This window comes from Dicentrarchus labrax, unplaced genomic scaffold (assembly GCF_905237075.1).
Source record: "Dicentrarchus labrax unplaced genomic scaffold, dlabrax2021, whole genome shotgun sequence".
Lineage (NCBI taxonomy): Eukaryota > Metazoa > Chordata > Actinopteri > Moronidae > Dicentrarchus > Dicentrarchus labrax.
Window position 1 is genome coordinate 33750013 of NW_026136711.1, and position 14847 is coordinate 33764859.

At 39.9% G+C, this 14847-nt stretch overlaps 3 protein-coding genes across 5 annotated transcripts; all 3 read right to left on the bottom strand.

Moving 5' to 3' along the window:
- Positions 1 to 177: 177 nt before the first annotated feature.
- On the bottom strand, positions 178 to 3770 carry LOC127372177 (zinc-binding protein A33-like). Its single transcript, XM_051415652.1, has 2 exons — positions 3516 to 3770; positions 178 to 2513 (listed from the first exon to the last, which is right to left on the bottom strand). Exon 2 carries the CDS (start codon positions 2494 to 2496, stop codon positions 1120 to 1122), a length of 1377 nt encoding a protein of 458 aa, XP_051271612.1. The 5' UTR covers positions 2497 to 2513; positions 3516 to 3770; the 3' UTR covers positions 178 to 1119.
- Positions 3771 to 4451: 681 nt separating this feature from the next.
- LOC127372176 (nuclear factor 7, ovary-like) lies at positions 4452 to 6521 on the bottom strand. Its single transcript, XM_051415650.1, has 2 exons — positions 6394 to 6521; positions 4452 to 6292 (listed from the first exon to the last, which is right to left on the bottom strand). Exon 2 carries the CDS (start codon positions 6286 to 6288, stop codon positions 4900 to 4902), a length of 1389 nt encoding a protein of 462 aa, XP_051271610.1. The 5' UTR covers positions 6289 to 6292; positions 6394 to 6521; the 3' UTR covers positions 4452 to 4899.
- On the bottom strand, positions 4452 to 14566 carry LOC127372175 (nuclear factor 7, ovary-like). 3 transcript variants are annotated; one of them, XM_051415649.1, is made up of 3 exons: positions 14357 to 14566; positions 12888 to 14266; positions 4452 to 4929 (listed from the first exon to the last, which is right to left on the bottom strand). In XM_051415649.1, the coding sequence occupies exons 2-3, from the start codon at positions 14247 to 14249 to the stop codon at positions 4900 to 4902; spliced, it is 1392 nt and encodes a 463-aa protein (XP_051271609.1). In that variant the 5' UTR covers positions 14250 to 14266; positions 14357 to 14566; the 3' UTR covers positions 4452 to 4899. The 3 variants fall into 3 exon arrangements, with proteins under 3 accessions (XP_051271609.1, XP_051271607.1, XP_051271608.1); XM_051415647.1 differs by lacking the exon at positions 4452 to 4929 and adding an exon at positions 6712 to 8992 and having other exon boundaries at positions 13815 to 14266; positions 14357 to 14541; XM_051415648.1 differs by lacking the exons at positions 4452 to 4929; positions 12888 to 14266; positions 14357 to 14566 and adding exons at positions 6712 to 9441; positions 9533 to 9708.
- Positions 14567 to 14847: the final 281 nt, after the last annotated feature.

A 14847-nucleotide genomic window follows, 5' to 3' on the forward strand; every position in this document is an offset into this window, starting at 1 on the left:
GGCTTACTTTGTACCTATTTAATTAAAATAATGATCATTTATTGATAAATTAAATTCAATGCATTGGTAAAATATTAATAGAACAAATGCTGCTATCTGTCGTCATTTGTGGTCTGATTAACAATAAATTCATCACTAATATACTCTTATACCAATATACTGTACATATTGTCAACATTTCCTAACTGTAACATTGAGGTTAATGTTTGGGAACTTTATAATGTGGACAAGAACAATGATTCCCAGCTCAAACATGCAGTTGTTGATGAATTGATTCATTCATTTGTATCCATCAGCTTCCACAAAGCGGCGGCTGCTCTTTATTTACAGTTGAACCTGATACAAAATCAGTAAAAAAACCAAACCAAACTTCTAAAGAAGATCAGAAACAAAGTGAAACAAGTGAAATTATTTGTGCACACAAAAAACCTGACAAAAGCTAATAATTAAACTAATAACTGAAACCAAAACAAACATCTTTGGAATAATTAGATAATAACATAATGAGATAGCGAGACACGATTCAACCCAACAGGTTAACTGCAGCGACTTTCCCCTTTAAGAAATAAACAATAGGGTTGTGTCCCACTCACAATTGTGTCAGTGCAATCAGATTTTGGTTCTTCTGTATATTTTTCTCCTCCAGTTCGAACTCCTACATCAGCAGCTTCTGCAGTCTCATGTTTTTATTGTCTTTTTTTCGTCATCTGGGATATGTGAAAACATCAGATTTCCACACAGTAAAAAGTGTTCGTCCTGCTCATAGTTCAGTAATAAAATGTGCAGGAGAGGAAGTTGAACCACCGTCGGGTTCAATAACGGTTCAGCTTCAGTGAGAGTCAGTTCTGTGGTTTGTGGTCACTCTCTGGTTTGTTTACACGCTGCCATGCAGTCGCTGTGTGTGCAACGAGGCAGCTAAAAAAACAAAAGAGCAGAGACTCGACGACAAGATGTGAGTCAACTTGGGGGGCTTCTCGATTGATGACTCAAGGTTTTTGGGTGGGCAGCACTAATAAACAACATCATTCAAATATAATCTATCAAATCCCAAAACTGGAAACCGAAAACTTAAGAACAAATCCGAATAGTCGAATATTTGGGCCATCATCCTCTTCATCTCTAACCTTTCTGCTCCAGAGTCACACAGACCTTCAGTGGTACGATCTTCAGTTTATCCCAGCTGTTAACGTACGGAAACATCCTCTCAGTGAAAGAGTGTGTGAAGGTGTGTATGTGTGCGTTAGTATCAGGATCAGAGAACGACAGCGTTCCTCCGTTCCAGTCCAGATTCACTGTGATCCTCTGGACCTTCTCCTGGAAGCTGAGGATGGTGGTTGGTCCTGTTGAGTATTTACCTTTACGGAACCCGATTCCCCAAAATCCAGACTGTATATCTCCCTTCCTCTGCACAGACTCTGCTAACACGCCCAGAGACCAGACTGGACTGTCTCCAACCTCGACATCCCATCTGTGAGTCCCAGAGTTGAAGCCCTCAGAGCCCAGAACAACGGGTAAACACTCAAACCGTTCTGGATTGTCAGGAAGTCGCTGTTCCTCTCCTTCTCTCACAGAGGTCAGATCTTCAGAAAGGATGAGGTCTGGATGAGCAGTGTTTGGATCCAGACTCACAGGACTGTAGGAGACCATCTCTTTCATCTGGTTCCAGATGTGGAAGCTGAGGTTGCCCAGGTGTTTGGCCTCATCTATCAGAGCTTCAGAGGGCAGCTGTGGATCCTCCAGCAGGGGGCGCTGCTGGACTCTTTCCACTGCAGCCTTGTAGTTGATCAGAAATATGGCATCTTCAGCTCTCAGCTCCTCCTCTGTGGCTCTGACTGCGTCTGAAAGAGCTGCTATCTCTCTGCTCAGAGCCTCAATCTTCTCCTTCATCATCCGACTCTTCTGCTCCTCTTCCTCCCTCAGTGCAGCCAGCCTGGCCTCCTCTTCGTCTTGTAGAAACAGGTGAAGCTTACTATATTGCTCCTTAATCAGCCTCTCTGTGCGTCGGGCCTGGACCTTAATGTGTTTTGCTGTTTGATTCAACTTCACTTTAACTTGTTCAGAAACCTTTAATTTCTCCTTTAAGGGTTCCAGAGTTTCCTCAAGTTCCTTCTTCTGTGGTCGTGTAACTTCATAGATGGGTTTGAATCTGTGGCTGCGGTGTTCTTCTGAATCTCTGCAGACGACACAAACTGGCTGCTGATCGTCCAGACAGAAGAGTTTCAGTTTCTCCGAGTGCAGACTGCAGAGAGCCTCTGAAGCTTTCTGGTCTCTCTCCAACAAGAAGGCCTCACACAGGTTCTTTAACACCAGGTTTAAAGGTGGGTAACCGGTGGAAGATACCGCCTTACAAACCGCACACAAACGTGTCCGTTTGTTTGTCCACCACTTGTTCAGACACCTTTTACAGAAGCTGTGGCTACAAGACAGAAAAACGGGATCTTTAAAGATGTCGTGACAGACCGGGCAGCAGAGATCATCCTCTAATCTGGAAGCCATTTTGTGTCCGAGCGGATCTGAAAACACAGCAGACAGAAAGTACAGTCAGGCTTTATAGAAGCTCACAGACAACAATTAAAAAGAGAGACAGAAACCTGAATGAATGGACACTTTGCTGTGTTACAGTGATTGCATATTGATTTATAAAAGGTTATATAAGAAATTAACTTCATGTTGAGCACCAGAACAATGAGCACTACAGCCGACTCCATCTACAAAAACAGTAATTTCACTGAGTAGATCATTGGAAACACTTTAAAACCTTCACTGTTAGTCCAACAATCACCAATGCTTGTCCAAATAAACCCTTAATTCACCTTGTTTGGTGAGAAAATAACATCTGACGACAGTTTTGTGAGGACATGTGAGTGCAAAGTAAAACCGTCTACATACAACAATAAACCGTGGTTGACAGAAGAATGTATACATTAAATATTATATTAAAGTATATATGTAACCCCTTTGTAATGACCAAGATATTATTAACTGTAATTTAATTACATTTTTGAATCAGTAAATATATCTGAATACTATTACACTACATCATGTATTTATCCACTCCATGTACTGCATATACATATCAATATTCCCTTTGTACCTTTGTACTGATTACAACTTACAGTGAAACACTTTATTTCTATATATGTTGTTGGTCATTGGTGATTTATATATAAACACACACACTTTAAAAAATACTGTGTGCAGGAGTTTTTTTTACTTTTTAGCCTAGTTTATTATGACAGAATGACCTATTTCTATAATACAAATCAATTATAAAATATAAGCCAAATGCAATAATTCATTAAGACAGTTAATTATTTTCCACCATGGAAATAATTCAGTTCATGTAAGATGGACACTCCTCTGTTGAGCAGATTATAACCAAACTAGAACGATAATAAATAACTAGAGACAAACGTTTTTATGTCTACTCCAGGTATAGATAATAAAAAACCAGATAAATGAAATAGTTTTAGTGTTTTTAATCTATAAAAGCTGCAGCTCCTCCGTTAACTTACTGTGTAAAGGTGAGTCTTGCCCGACCCAATATGGCGGACGCGTAGCGGGAAACTCTCTCCTCCGTCCTCCGCTAACTTCTCCGAAATCGGCTTCAACTTTCACTTTTTAGTCCTGAACTCACATCCAGTTTGTGTAATGTGTCCGCGGGTTGAAGCAGCAGTGTTGTAGTTTTCTTCTTTCTTTAGTTAAATTCACTTTTAGAGGAACGAAGAATTAAATCTGACCGCCTGTTTGTCGTCTTCTACTTCTTCTTCGATGCGTTCTTATTTTAGTAGAGTGCAATACCAACTTTTAGGAGCACAGCGCCTCCTACCGGTCCGGAGTATGTACAACAGATACAACTGTTTATAATAACTTTATATAAAAACAACAATATTCTAAAAAATAATTTGGTGTTAATTAAATAAATATATCAACATTCTCTGAGTTTCCTACAAATTATCACCATTTGTTCCCAAATCTCATCCTCGTCCCGCCTTCCACTCTTCGTTGCAAACATCCTTCATTTATTATATTTTAGTCAGTGCTTTAAGTGTTCAGCATTTTCTGTTATACATATATATAGTTGCACATACTTTTTAGTGTACTTTTCCCAACAGAAATACTGTCTCATTTAAATCAAACTCTGCTCTTTGTATTTTATATTAGATAATATGTTCTTAATCTTAATGTCCTCACCACACTTTTTCTACCAAATTCATATATTTTCTTTTTCATTTCTTCCTTGTACGCGTGTTGCAAAACCAACATTTGAAGGTGCATCCTGCCATCTACTGTATCAGAGTGTGTAGAGAAAAACAATCTAAAAAAGAGAACAAACTAATTCTGACATTTATATATTGATCTGTTTGCCCTTTCTTTCTATCTGAAGGGAGAAACAACAGAGAGTTCTGGTTTACTGGATTCAAACAATGACTGGCAGCTCAAACAAACAGTTATTTAGAAACTGATTCTTTATTTTTTCTTCATATTTTCTTACTTTGTGTAATGTTATTGTAGATACTGTTTTTACATATTTATTTTCTCTGTATTGGATACTTTATACAAACATTCACAGTGGAGAGCAAAGGAAGATCACAGTTTTTAACTGTGCATATGACAGTAAACTTCATTTGGGTCAAAATCAGCTTCAACACACACAAATGTCAAAATAATGAACAAATTAACTACTTAAATTAACAATATCTTTTAAAAAAACATGACAATCTCAAACAGAGTGAAATCATTTTCCTCCTACTTCCTAATTGTAAAACTAAACAACAACAAAAATGAAAACAACATAAATAATAACTGAAAGAAAAATGAGTGTTTGCAGTTAAATTAAATTCAGTGCTTTTTCCCTTTAAAAAAACATTATTATGAATATAATCATCTTCTTTATCTCTAACCTTTCTGCTCCAGTGTCACACAGACCTTCAGTGGTGATATCTTCAGTTTATTCCCAGTACTAATGTATGGAAACATCCTCTCAGGGAAAGTGTGTGTGAAGGTGTGTATGTGTGTGTTAGTATCAGGATCACAGAACGACAGCTTTCTTCTGTTCCAGTCCAGATTCACTCTGATCCTCTGGAGCCTCTTCTGCCCTCGGAGAGCAGTGGGTGGACCTGGTAGTGACCGTGCATAGTGTTTACCTCTGTGGAACCCGATTCCCCATAATCCAGACTGTATGTCTCCCTTCCTCTGCACAGACTCTGCTAACACACCCAGAGACCAGTTTGTATCGTCTCCAATCTCGACATCCCAGCTGTGAGTCCCAGAGTTGAAGCCCTCAGAGCCCAGGACAGACCAGTATTCATCAAACCTCTCTGGATTATCAGGAAGTCGCTGTTCCTCTCCTGCTCTCACAGAGGTCAGATCTTCAGACAGGATCAGCTCATGATAAACAGAGTTTGGATCCAGAATCACAGGAGTGTAGGAGACCATGTCTTTCATCTTGTTCCAGATGTTGAAGGTCAGGTTGCCCAGGTGTTTGGCCTCGTCTATCAGAGCTCCTGAGGGCAGCTGTGGATCCTCCAGCAGGGGGCGCTGCTGGACTCTTTCCACTGCAGCCTTGTAGTTGCTCAGGAATGAGACATCTTCAGCTCTCAGCTCCTCCTCTGTGGCTCTGACTGTGTCTGAAAGAGCTGCTATCTCTCTGCTCAGAGCGTCCATCTTCTCCTTCATCATCTTACTCTTCTGCTCCTCTTCCTCCCTCAGTGCAGCCAGCCTGGTCTCCTCTTCCTCTTGTAGAAACAGGTGAAGCTTTTTAAACTGCTCCTTAATCAGCCTCTCTGCCTGTTGGGCCTGGACCTTAATGTGTTCTGCTGTTTGATTAAACTTCACTTTAACTTGTTCATAAACCTTTAACTCCTCCTTTAAGGGCTCCAGAGTTTCCTCAAGTTCCTTCTTCTGTTGTCGTGCAGCTTCATCGATGGGTTTGATTCTGTGGCTGCCGTGTTTTTCTGAATCTCTGCAGACGACACAAACTGGCTGCTGATCGTCCAGACAGAAGAGAGTGAATCTCTCAGAGTGCAGACTGCAGAGAGCCCCTAAAGCTTTCTGGTCTCTCTCCAACAAGAAGGCCTCACACAGGTTCTTTAACACCAGGTTTATAGGGGGTTTAGCCTTCGAAGATCTTCTTTTACAAACTGGACACTCACATGATTTTTTGTCTCCCCACCAGATCTTCAGACAGTCTCTACAGAAGTTGTGGCTACATAAAAGCAGTACGGGACTCCTAAAGACGTCATGACAGATCGGACAGCAGAGATGCTCCTCTGTTTTTGAAGCCATTGCGCTGAAAACACAAACAGAAAGTACAGTCAGTCAGTCTCTCCTCCCCCCTCTACCAGCTTCACTGAAGATTTACTTTCACTTTGAGCTTTTAGTCAAACTTACAGCCGGTTGAGGCAGTATTGTTGTAATTCCTCTACTTCTTCTTCTACTTCTCTCTGCTGTTGCTGAACTCACTCAGAGGAAGCTGTTAGTTTGGTCTGAAGGTCAATCTGATCGTCTGTGTGTCTTTTCTGTAATGAGGAAGAATAACAGGCTGTTTCCTGGTTTGTCATTGCTGAGTCGGGTGAGGGGTGGAGCTTTATTGGACCTCCTCTGCTTCACAGGTGTGAGTGTGTTTTAGTTTTGTTTCATAGCTGGAAATGTAGATTGATTGTAACACCGTGAATGTGCTGCTCAGTAAATAAAATCACAAACTGCGTGTTAAGTTTTGATATATATCTTTTATGCACATAGAGGCTTGAGTACTGAGGAAAAGACATATTCAGAGAACTTTAATGAAGTCTGGACGTTATTTTTATGGACATGTTGACCTGACGTAGGGACCACACAAAAGGTCAGAAACAATCATCTGATATTTTGGACAGAAGTCAGACAGGAAGACGGATTGATTGACCGACCAATATTGACCTCTTTACATCCTGAGTGGGGAGAAAACACTGAATATTGGCCAATAACTGTTTATAAATACAACATAAGCACATATTAATACCAGATGATGCATGTTATCTTTAAACCAAATTAATTCTTAGACATTAGTTCTACGCCTATTTGTAGAATTTATAGTGTATACTGAGTTATCTGGAATAATCCCACTTGTTTCTCAGTAATAAAAACTAAAATGTACATATTATTAAGAACAGAGGAAAACATACCGAGTTATTATCACAAACTGGTGTCTGTTAGAATATTGCTTTGAAACTATATTAGAAAAGTCCTATTTGGCTCCCCACTGCACTGAACTAGCTAACTAACTGTATAAAAGTAGTGAAAACCAGCTCCACCTGGAGCAGCTGCAGCAGTAAAAAGTAACTTACACACTTATGCATCAGTAATAATATCATATGTTACATAAAACTCACAGGAAATGTATTTTTCTGCACAATGAGTACTTTACTGATAAACTATCAGTGATACTTCAGTAGGATTTTGAATGAAGTACTTTCACCTGTAACAGAGATTTCTTACATTTTTGAACTGGTGCTTTTACTCCAGTTAAGGATCTGAGTGCTTCTTCTACATGAAAGGATGGGATTGATCGAGTGGAACTGAAATGAATGTAAGGCTACTTTCACACTGCAAGCCTCAGGAAGTATCAGATTCTAGTGTGAACAGGATCAAATGTAAATCTAGAGTGACGTAAAAGTCATATTAATATGGATATTATGGATATGATATGGAGAAAAAAAAGACCTGCATCTGATTTGGACCATAATAAAGTGATAAAGTGGCCCAAATCAGAACTTCAAAGATCAGATTCTTTGTGAATAAACTTGTGCCTGCAGTGTGAACGCAGCCTAATTGAACTGCAGTCAGAATGTGAGATTATTGATCCATTAAACCTTTGCTGGAAGAACTGAAATCAAACCAAAATGGAGTTTGATTAAATAGTTGGACCTTTATGTAAAACAGTACGAGGTGTCTTTGTGGTTCGGGGCAGAGCTGTGGTCCTTTGTCTTGGTGCTTTCTGATTGGTCTTCAGCTCCACCTCCAACAGCGTTCATGCTCACTGAAACTGAGAGTCTTGGAAGGCAAATAAAGTCATATTACCACAGACCTTCAGTGGTAATATCTTCAGTTTATCCCAGCTGTTAATGTAAGGAAACATCCTCTCAGTGAAAGTGTGTGTGAAGGTGTGTATTTGTGTGTTAGTATCAGGATCAGAGAACGACAACTTTCCTCTGTTCCAGTCCAGATTCAGTCTGATCCTCTGGAGCTTCTTCTGCACTCGGAGAGCAGTGGGTGGACCCGGTGGCGACCACGCTGAGTATTTACCTCCACAAAACCATATCACCCATAATCCAGACTGTATGAGTCTCTTCCTCTGTGCAGACTCTGCTAACACGCCCAGTCTCCAGGAAATACTGTCTCCAACCTCGACATCCCAGCTGTGAGTCCCTGAGTTGAAGCCCTCAGAGCCCAGAACAACGGGATACAAATCAAACCTCTCTGGATTTTCAGGAAGCTTGCATCCGTGTCCTCGTTTCACAGAGGTCAGATCTTCAGAAAGGATGAGGTTTGGATGAGCAGTGTTTGGATCCAGAATCACAGGACTGTAGGAGACCATGTCTTTCATCTTGTTCCAGATGCTGAAGGTCAGGTTGCCCAGGTGTTTGGCCTCGTCTATCAGATCTCCTGAGGGCAGCTGTGGATCCTCCAGTAGGAGGCGCTGCTGGACTCTTTCCACTGCAGCCTTGTAGTTGCTCAGGAATGAGACGTCTTCAGCTCTCAGCTCCTCCTCTGTGGCTCTGACTGTGTCTGAAAGAGCTGCTATCTCTCTGCTCAGAGCGTCCATCTTCTCCTTCATCATCTTACTCTTCTGCTCCTCTTCCTCCCTCAGTGCAGTCAGCCTGGCCTCCTCTTCCTCTTGTAGAAACAGGTGAAGCTTCTTAAACTGCTCCTTGATCTGCCTCTCTGCCTGTTGGGCCTGGACCTTAATGTGTTCTGCTGTTTGATTAAACTTCACTTTAACTTGTTCATAAACCTTTAACTCCTCCTTTAAGGGCTCCAGAGTTTCCTCAAGTGTCCTCTTCTGTTGTCGTGCAGCTTCATCGATGGGTTTAAATCTGTGGCTGCCATGTTTTTCTGAATCTCTGCAGACGACACAAACTGGCTGCTGATCGTCCAGACAGAAGAGAGTGAATCTCTCAGAGTGCAGACTGCAGAGAGCCCCTAAAGCTTTCTGGTCTCTCTCCAACAAGAAGGCCTCACACAGGTTCTTTAACACCAGGTTTAAAGGTGGTTCTGTCTTTGAAGACAGCATCTTACAAAGTGGACACTGGCGGGATTGTTTCACTCCCCACCAGCTCTTCAGACAGTCTCTGCAGAAGCTGTGGCTACATGACAGAAGAACAGGATCTGTAAAGACGTCATGACAGACCGGACAGCAGAGATACTCCTCTGATCTTGAAGCCATTTTGTCTCTGAGTGAAGCTGAAAACCCAAACAGTCAGTCAGTCTCTCCTCCCTCCTCTACCAGCTTCACTCACATTTACTTTCACTTTGAGCTTTTAGTCAAACTCACATTCAGCAGATTGAAGCAGTAGCAGTTCTTCCACTTTTCTCTGCTGTAGCTGAACTCACTCAGAGGAAGTTGTTGGTTTTGGTCTGATGGTGAATCTGATCGTCTGTGTGTCTTTTCTTTAATGAGGAAGAATAACAGACTGTTTCCTGGTTTGTCATTGGTGAGTCGGGGGTGGAGCTTTGTCAGACCGAATGCTGTTGGCTCATGTAACACTGGGGTGTGTGTCATTCCTCACATTGCTGGATGTTACAAGCAGTGTGGCTTTCAGGGGAGCTAATTTTTCTCTTAAGAGTGGGTGCTTGACTCAGTGACTCACAGTATGCTGTCTACAAAGAAGAACATTGAATAATGGCTGTTCAGGGCGAAGACTCAGGCAGTTTTTTAAATCTCTGAGTTAAAGCGAGTGAGTGAATTAGATCACCCTCATGCATTAGTTTTTATTATCCAGGATTGTGAAGATACAGAAAGATACATGATCAAAATAGCATATTCTCAGTATTTCAGAGACCCCTCAAAATGTCAAAAATCATGTTTTCAGGGGAGTTCATGTCTTATTAAGAGGAGACAAAATCCCTCTGACTCCCCTGTAGTTCACACCCTGGTTACAAGTTCAGTGCCTGAGCAAATGTTCTCTAAACCAGTGATTTTCAAACTGGAGACTAACTAACAGGGGTCCTTGAGTGGGTTGTAGGGGCTCCCCAATAAAAGGAAGAATAGAATATTTTAACTTTTATCACATATTTTTGTGAAGTTGGAATAAGGGCTGCACAATTAATCTAAATATTACTGAAATCACAATATGGTCATATATGTAATCTGCAATGTTTTGATAAAGGAAAAATTAAAAACAGGATTATAATGAAATTCTGTTGTTCTGAAGAGACGCTCCGACCCACAAACCTTGTTCTCCAGATTAAAGGAAACATGTTTGTTTGGTACGGACCCCCAAAACATTCCCACACTAATTGTCAATCTTCTCACAACCACAATATCTGTCAAGATAATAATAATATGAGACTTTTACCACATCGTGTGGCCCTAGTTGGAAAAAGACATTGGCCATTTTCATTGATTATAATTTATAGTGATGCTATAGTTTGTTCATTGATTAAATACAAAGATCTTCAAACCTAAAAATGACTAAATAAAATAAAATTCCATTAGATATATACAAATGACAAAAATATAAAATGGTCTCACAATTATTATGGCTGGTCATTTTTAAACAGGTTGCTTCAGTGAAACCAATAAAAAAATCAATGAAAGTGATCATAAGTAATTTATATAATCAAATGTAGATTGTAGAGGAGTAAATGATTCCTTCAGTGAGTCAGATGAAACATACATATGTACACATATAAGAGGGCTGTTGACATTAAACTGCAAAACATTATGACATGAACTGATTCCAACAATTTAGGCATGAAAAAAAACATTTAATTTGACAAGTAACTAATTTATTGTGAAGTTTAAATGAAGTTACTTAAAACTAGTATTTTATAATAATATGCAGCATTTCTCCAAACTTATGTAAAATGTGTTCACAAGAATTGATTTGAATAAAGTCACTTAAATTAATCTTCTTTATACAAATGTTTCCACTTCAACTGAATTTACTCAGTTTTCTTCCACTAAAGCAAATTATTAAATTACCTGTAGGAACAGCTGACGTATGATGAAAACATGTATAATTAATTGATAGCAGCCAATTAATTTTCAGGCTTACATTGTGCACTGATATGAAGACAACTTAAAGAAAATGAATCAGTGGAACAAACTGGAGTTTATATCCCCAATACTTAAAACAATGCGCAATTAAAATGCACTTAAAACAACTGAGTCATTACATCAACAATTTAATGGGCAGCTGGAGGATTAAGTTATGTTAGGTTACTTATTTTAAGAAGATGTGCTGTCAGGATTTACAGTGTAAATGTTACATTCAGAGACCTTATTTGCCTCCAGACATCTGCACTTGTTGTTCTTGGTTTGACTCTGTCCTGTTGCACAGCTCAAACACAACAATGTCGACATGTGACGTTTCCTGCACACACAAACCACAAGGCTGCATGAGGAAAACCACATTTCCTCTGAAGTTGTTCCTTTTGTTTTTGTCTTTCTGGTTCAGTTGAGGTCGACAGCGTGTGAACTGAAACTGGTGTGTCACTGCAGGACGGTCTGCGTCTGGAGTATCTGTTTACGTGTTCTTAATGTTGTAAACAGACACACACGATGTTATTTGGACACAGTAAGTGCTTTCACATACACTGCAGAGAAGGAATCTCATAAAAGTAAAAAAACAACCTTGTTCTGGAAAATGAGTCTTAATTTTTGTCTAAAAAGAAAAATAATAAAAAAATAATCTTGTTAAGCATGTTTTGCATTTGTCTTAATAAGATATTAAAGCTAAGTTAAGTTATGGTTGTGTAATATCCCAGCAGAGGAATCTGATTATTTTCATTATTTTCAGAGTAAGAGCACTCGCACAACTTCTCAGTTTAAGAGAAAGTCGTTGTGTCCCAGTGTTGGAAATGAAGCAGCTGTTCAGTTTTTAACTGTTTTAATAAAAAATTATAAACAATATAAAGGTTAAGGTTGTAAAGGTTAATTTAATACAAAGTCACTTATTGTTATTATGCTGCAAATTGTGTCTTTAATTTAGCTCAATAAAGTGACTAAAATACTTATTTTTAAAAGAAATCTTATGAGCTTAATGAGCACAACTTCCTTACATTCATGGCATTTATTCTAGTTTTAAGGACCTTTACAGTCTTTCAGTGGTCAGATTTTTATGCTAGTTTTAATAATTCTAGTCAAGTTAACTCTATTTACCCCAGTGGCAGATTTTGTTGCTCAATACAAGAAAATATAATTATATGTAAGAATATTTGGGTTCTTTTGTAGTGAAGATAAAATGTCTTATTTTGTAATTTCTACAAGAATTTAAAATAAAGTCTTTTGTATTTGAACAATGATTGGATGCTCGAACATGCATTTATTGATATATTGATTATTTTTCTTTATTTTTTTAACACATTGAAAATTTTTAATCGTACATTTATTTTCTCTTTTGTGGATACTTTTATACTTTTAAGGAGCATTCACATTGAAAGGCAAACAAAGACTTTAATCGTACTGGAAAGTTGACCTGCATGAGTGAAAGCGTAAGATTTTTTTTAAACTGTTAGTATGAGTAAATAGCCATTAGATATTAAAGGCTTTTTAAATCACTACCCTCTTAAACAATTATAAACAAGCAGGATCCACAAACTGAAGGTGCATTAAGAAATAAGTATTATTATGAATACAATCATCCTCTTTATCTCTAACCTTTCTGTTGCAGTGTCACACAGACCTTCAGTGGTAATATCTTCAGTTTATTCGTCATGCGAATGTAAGGAAACATCCTCTCAGTGAAAGTGTGTGTGAAGGTGTGTATGTGTGTGTTAGTATCAGGATCAGAGAACGACAGCTTTCTTCTGTTCCAGTCCAGATTCACTCTGATCCTCTGGACCTTCTTCTGCACTTTGAGTTCAATGACTGGACCCGGTAGTGACCGTGCATAGTGTTTATCTACATCAGACCATATTCCGCATAATCCAGACTGTATGTCTCCCTTCCTCTGCGCAGACTCTGCCAACACACCCAGAGACCAGACTGGACTGTCTCCAACCTCGACATCCCAGCTGTGAGTCCCTGAGTTAAAGCCCTCAGAGCCCAGGACTCGGTAGTAACAATCAAACCTCTCTGGATTGTCAGGAAGCTGCTGTTCCTCTCTTCGTCTCACAGAGGTCAGATCTTCAGAAAGGATGAGGTTTGGATGAGCAGTGTTTGGATCCAGAATCACAGGACTGTAGGAGACCATTTCCTTCATCTTGTTCCAGATGTTGAAGGTCAGGTTGCCCAGGTGTTTGGCCTCGTCTATCAGAGCTCCTGAGGGCAGCTGTGGATCCTCCAGCAGGGGGCGCTGCTGGACTCTTTTCACTGCAGCCTTGTAGTTGATCAGAAATATGGCATCTTCAGCTCTCAGCTCCTCCTCTGTGGCTCTGACTGTGTCTGAAAGAGCTGCTATCTCTCTGCCCAGAGCCTCAATCTTCCCCTTCATCACCTGACTCTTCTGCTCCTCTTCCTCCCTCAGTGCAGCCAGCCTGGTCTCCTCTTCCTCTTCTAGAAACTGGTGAAGCTTCTTAAACTGCTCCTTAATCTGCTTCTCTGTCTGTTGGGCCTGCAACTTAATGTGTTCTGCTGTTTGATCACACTTATCTTTAACTCCTTCACAAACCTTTAACTTCTCCTTTAAGGGCTCCAGAGTTTCCTCAAGTGTCCTCTTCTGTTGTCGTGCAGCTTCATTGATGGGTTTGAATCTATGGTTGGTGTGTTTTTCTGAATCTCTGCAGACGACACAAACTGGCTGCTGATGGTCCAGACAGAAGAGTTTGAGTTTCTCCGAGTGCAGACTGCAGAGAGCCTCTGAAGATCTCTGGTCTCTCTCCAACAAGAAGGCCTCACACAGGTTCTTTAACACCAGGTTTGAAGGTGGTTCTGTCTTTGAAGATTTTCTCTTACAAACTGGACATTCTTTCTTTGATTGTTTCTCTCCCCACCAGCTCTTCAGACAGTCTTTACAGAAGCTGTGGCTACATGACAGAAGAACAGGATCTCTAAAGACGTCATGACAGACCGGACAGCAGAGATACTCCTCTGATCTTGAATCCATTACGTCTCTGAGTGAGGCTGAAAACACAAACAGTGAAGTCAGTCAGTCTCTCCTCCCTCCTCTACCAGCTTCACTGGAGATTTATTTAAGTTTCTAGTCAAACTCACATTCAGTATGTGGAGCGTCAGCAGGTTGTAGTTTTCTCTCCTGTAGCTGAACTCAGAGGAAGAGGAGAGTTGAGGGTGAATCTGATCGTCTGTGTTTCAATCTGTGAGTCCCTCTTTAGTGAGGAAGAATAACACTGTTTACTGGTTTGTCACTGTTGAGTCACGGAGGTGGAGCTTCGTAAGACCGCCCTGCTGAATGCTGTTGGCTCATTCAGTGTGAGAGTGTGTGTTTCAGTCCATAGTACAGATTTATTGCTGGGTGTTGTATAACTACAGCACTAGAGCAAATATACTCTGAACAACAGCAGCACAGAAAGAAAAGACAGATCAGCTCTACTCTTGAGACTATATTGACATTTTAACTCAAACTTAAAGCAATAGTGATAGTGATAGTAATAATAGCAACTAATAATAACATCAGGTATCAAATATTTTATATATATATATATATTTTATATTGTTTTTATTCTCCTTTTGTTCCCGACAGAGAG